Below are 4,129 nucleotides of genomic sequence, written 5' to 3'. Positions count from 1 at the left end.
TTGTATACGTGGCGGCGGTGGCATAGCACGCCACAGACATCCTTGAAAAACAACTGATTCCGCCCCTGCTTCGCATCACACCCCCCTTTCTGTTTTGGAGAAAGCGGGCCGTTGCGCATCTTATACCTCCCGACGAGGAGGTTGGCGAGGAGGAAGGAGAGACGCTTCGCACGCCTTGCGCGCCGCAGCGCCGTTCTTTCGGATTATGTCGATGGGACGCGATATACTTTGGCCCTCCCGGAGCGGATAGCGCTCACTTGCCTGCACACCTTGCAGAGAAGTGATTCCGCGCGCCCGCTAAGCGCCTTCTACCCTCCCTCGCTGCCGCCGCATTTGTTGGTAGATGCGAACGAAAAAGAAATCTGATCTCGTTTTCTCGCTTTTCTTTTTTAGTTTCTTTTTTTTTGCCAGGCGCTCCACGACGACGACTCCGCATGCGCGCGACAAGGGGAGGCGAGAGGCTTTGTGAAAATAAAGGACGTGGATAATGCCGAAAAGACCAAAGGACGATTACTACAAGGAGAGGGAGCACTTTATGGCCTTTGTCATTGATAAGCGTGCCGAACTGGTGCCCCGCTGACAGAATATAAAAGCCTGGTTGTCTGAGTGAGGGTCCCACTCTCGGTCTTCTACCATCCACCACAGCGGCAGCAGCAGCAGCCATGAACACGGTAAGCGCGCTCGTATCCACGACTGGGCAGAGACGGAAGCGACGATTGCGGCGTCCTGCAGTGGAAAATTGCACAGCTACGCTCCATCACGCAGCCAAGAACCACTCGCCGCACAAACGGATATACCTTCACGCCGGAAAACTCAGTTACGCCTGTTGACAGTTCCTGCGACGGGATTATACCAACAGCTAGCTGCCCGGCCAAAGGCTCGGAGGGGGGCGCTCGGAGGGGGGCGCAACATATATAAGTTGAGAAATTGGCTCATGCGGCTGGTGCACGCCGATTCTTGCAGAGTGTCAGCGGTATGACCACCGCAATCAGACGCGAACAAAATTTTGAAGCGTTCAGACCTACGTCGATAGTGCCTGAGAGTGAAGGCTTTTGTTCCACTTGTTTGCAGCACTTAAGACAAACGCGCAGGATGACGGTGACAGGACGGACCCCCGTCCTCTTGATTACATGTTACGTGCCTGTCTTTGGCGCTGCAAATGTGCGGCGCAAGTCTTGCAACCGACATGCCCGGCTTCTATGTTCGACATTTCACCCGTAAACTATTGGCATGGGTAGGCTCCGATACCAGAGGTCAGTTACGACTACTCCACAGGGAAGAATGGGCGTGTAGTGCATCGGGATTCGAAATTAGGCGTATCACACCTAACGTGATGCCACCGCGTTTGAGTACGGACATTCGAGCCACGTTCAATGACTCTTCGGCATGCCGAAAAAGCACTCACAATACTCGCTTTGCCTGCTCTCTACCCTTTACCCAGCTTACCATCGCCGTGCTGGCCGCCTGCGCCCTGAGCGTCAGCTGCCAGCTGATCGCCGCCCCCGTGGAGGTGCCCCAGCCGTACTCCTTCGGCTACGTCTCCAACGACATCGAGGGTAGCCACGGTCACGAGGAGACCGGTGACGGCAGCGGCCGCGTGTCCGGCCGTTACTCCCTGAGCCTCGGTGACGGACGCACCCGCGTGGTCACCTACGTGGCCGACGAGTTCGGCTACAGGGCCGACGTGGTCACCAACGAGCCCGGCACCGAGTCCAGGCCGGCAGCCGACACCACCTTCACGTCGAGCGCCCTGTCCGGTCCCGATGCCGCCCACGCCGCAGAGGGCGCTCTCCTCGGTGCTCCCTTCAGGGCCTAAGGAGGGAAGCGGGAAATCTTCTTGAAGCCACACTGTTCCTTAGAACTCTCACGACTTCCTTGTCTTCTGTCGACCACCGCTGTACGCCTTCCTGCTGGGCATGAAATCCCTTAACCGGACAGCGCCGCTGCCTTAGTTCGCGTCTTCAGACTATACACGAGGTCCTGCGTTACTTCTTTTCTAACCATGAGGGTATTGTGCTGCCCGTTACTTTCTTTTTTTCTTTTTGTGTCTCTCCTTTTTCGTGTTCCTGTTCTACTTTCGTCGCTATACTTTGTAGGCCCCTGCTGTATTACACTGTATGGTGACCACGCACCGCTGCTGGTGCGCATCTTATCCAATTATCGTTCCTCGCTGTATGTTTCCTCTTAGATTACGCTTCTTATTCACTCCGTCCACTTTTCACTAGATATCGTTTCAGTCTTTGCAGCCGTGTACTTATGTGCCGAACTTCCGTGTCGCTATTACTCCCGTACTCTTTCTTTATTGTTGTTTTTTTTGTTTGTTTCGTTTAAGTGCCTGCTTTTGTGTGTGTCTCGTTTGTCGTATATGTGATGATACTATTTATTTGCTCCGTATTCGCATATATAGAGATTTGCTTGTCGATGTCATGTGCATGCAGGGTTTGTTTTCAATTTATTTATTCTTGTTTTCTGTTGAAAAAAAGAACGTGTTCGTTTATTACTTTGCGTTTTTTACCCACCTCTCTTCGTGCAATAAAGTGTGGCCTAGAAGAGTAATCACTGGATCGCTCCCGTTACATATCGACTTGACGTCGAGAAAACACTTGTTTTGAAAAAGTCAACTCTATTCTTAGATACTGATGACCATATGATGCAGTTGCAGAAGAAGGTGTGTTCTTAGTCTTTCTTAAGTGTCTCAGAAACACATGAACTAGCATTCTCCAAGGCCAAAATTGAGAATCGCAGGGCTTATTTTTGATCTCAGAGGACCACCGTACTTGTAAATTTAGGCTGATTGTACATCGAAGCCAGTCACCTGTATTTTTCAACATCAGACGTCAAGGACAATGATGTCGATGTGCGCAGGCAAGAGAGATAGAGAGAGATAAAAGAAAGGCAGGGATCTTAACCAGTCAAGAGTCTTGTTGGCTACCCTGCGCTGGGGGAAGGGAGTAGAGGAATAGAAAGAAGGGAGAGAAAGAGAGAGATGGGGGTAAAGTGACGGTTCACGAATAGCACTACAGAGTCAAAGGAGCTCGCACAAGCCCTCGTTTGGCGATTATCGAGCTTTCATGTTTAAATCAGCTTCTTTTTATTTATCTACAGAGCCATTAACACTCAAGGATTTCCTCAGCGCTTGATAAGGCACTGGTTCATTGTCCTTAGATAGCTCTCAAGGTAAGGTGCGGCGACTCAATTCTTTAAACTGGACAGATCGAATCGGAATGCTGTCTGATCATGCAAGTACAGGTAAACGGTTGTTAGAAATATAGGAAAACGAGGCAAGAGTATTGTGGCCTGCACATTTCTTCTACGTTTACGAGCAAAAATAATTCGTGATGCATACAGCGCGTGAATACACTTGCAGAGAGTGTCACTGTCATTCCGGCTTGTGTGAAAAAAATAATTTAAACTTTATATTCACAAATTGTGCAGGTGTCAGGCATTTTTAACAAATTTATTGCAATTGTTTAACGAGAAATTGGTGCCTAGTAGGAAATACCAGCTGCCACTCTCTCTCTCTCTCTGTCTCTTACTCTCTCTCTACATTTTGAAAGAAAACACATGTTATTTCTTGCAAAATTTGGACTCAAGAAAGAATAAAAACAGTTCACGGAGATCACACTCCAAGTCCACAACTGTTCACTGACTAGGACAATTTTCGTGAAGTCATATTGAATCTATTGCTCAGACGTGAATCCCAACACTACGTGCATTAGAAGCGAGTCAAGCGCGTCAACAGATTCCACTAAACACTGCTTCAGTTCATACACAACACAGGCCTCACAGCACACATATAATACACATATACGCAGCAAGAATTATGCCTTAAGGGCAAGTCTATATCGCAATAAAAAAAAAAAGAAGCGCGTCATCAGTAACTGTGGTCTCGCTAAAATTATAACGTACAGTCCTTGAAAGCTGAGAAGCGTAGTAGCGTTCTCGATTAAAAGACGCAATATCGCTTTGGGATTTCTGTGTCCTTAAATTCGAAGGTGCGCCTGACTTCGGAATCATTCTGCGCGCTGCCTGCAATTTATAACTCATCGTTTCAAGTACGCCACCACATCGACACACCATCGATCCCATATGGAGCTATGTAGCTCACAGCCATGGAAGGGAAAAGACA

General features: G+C 49.0%; 1 protein-coding gene across 1 annotated transcript; it reads left to right on the top strand.

The window, feature by feature from the left end:
- Window positions 1-564: 564 nt before the first annotated feature.
- Window positions 565-2,556, top strand: LOC126521473 (cuticle protein 10.9-like). The gene is made up of 2 exons (XM_050170179.2): window positions 565-671; window positions 1,442-2,556. The coding sequence occupies exons 1-2, from the start codon at window positions 663-665 to the stop codon at window positions 1,814-1,816; spliced, it is 384 nt and encodes a 127-aa protein (XP_050026136.1). The 5' UTR covers window positions 565-662; the 3' UTR covers window positions 1,817-2,556.
- Window positions 2,557-4,129: the final 1,573 nt, after the last annotated feature.

This window comes from Dermacentor andersoni, chromosome 6 (assembly GCF_023375885.2).
Source record: "Dermacentor andersoni chromosome 6, qqDerAnde1_hic_scaffold, whole genome shotgun sequence".
Classification (NCBI taxonomy): Eukaryota; Metazoa; Arthropoda; class Arachnida; order Ixodida; family Ixodidae; genus Dermacentor; species Dermacentor andersoni.
The sequence above is the reverse complement of the archived record's forward strand: the minus strand, read 5'-3'. Positions and strand labels throughout refer to the sequence as shown.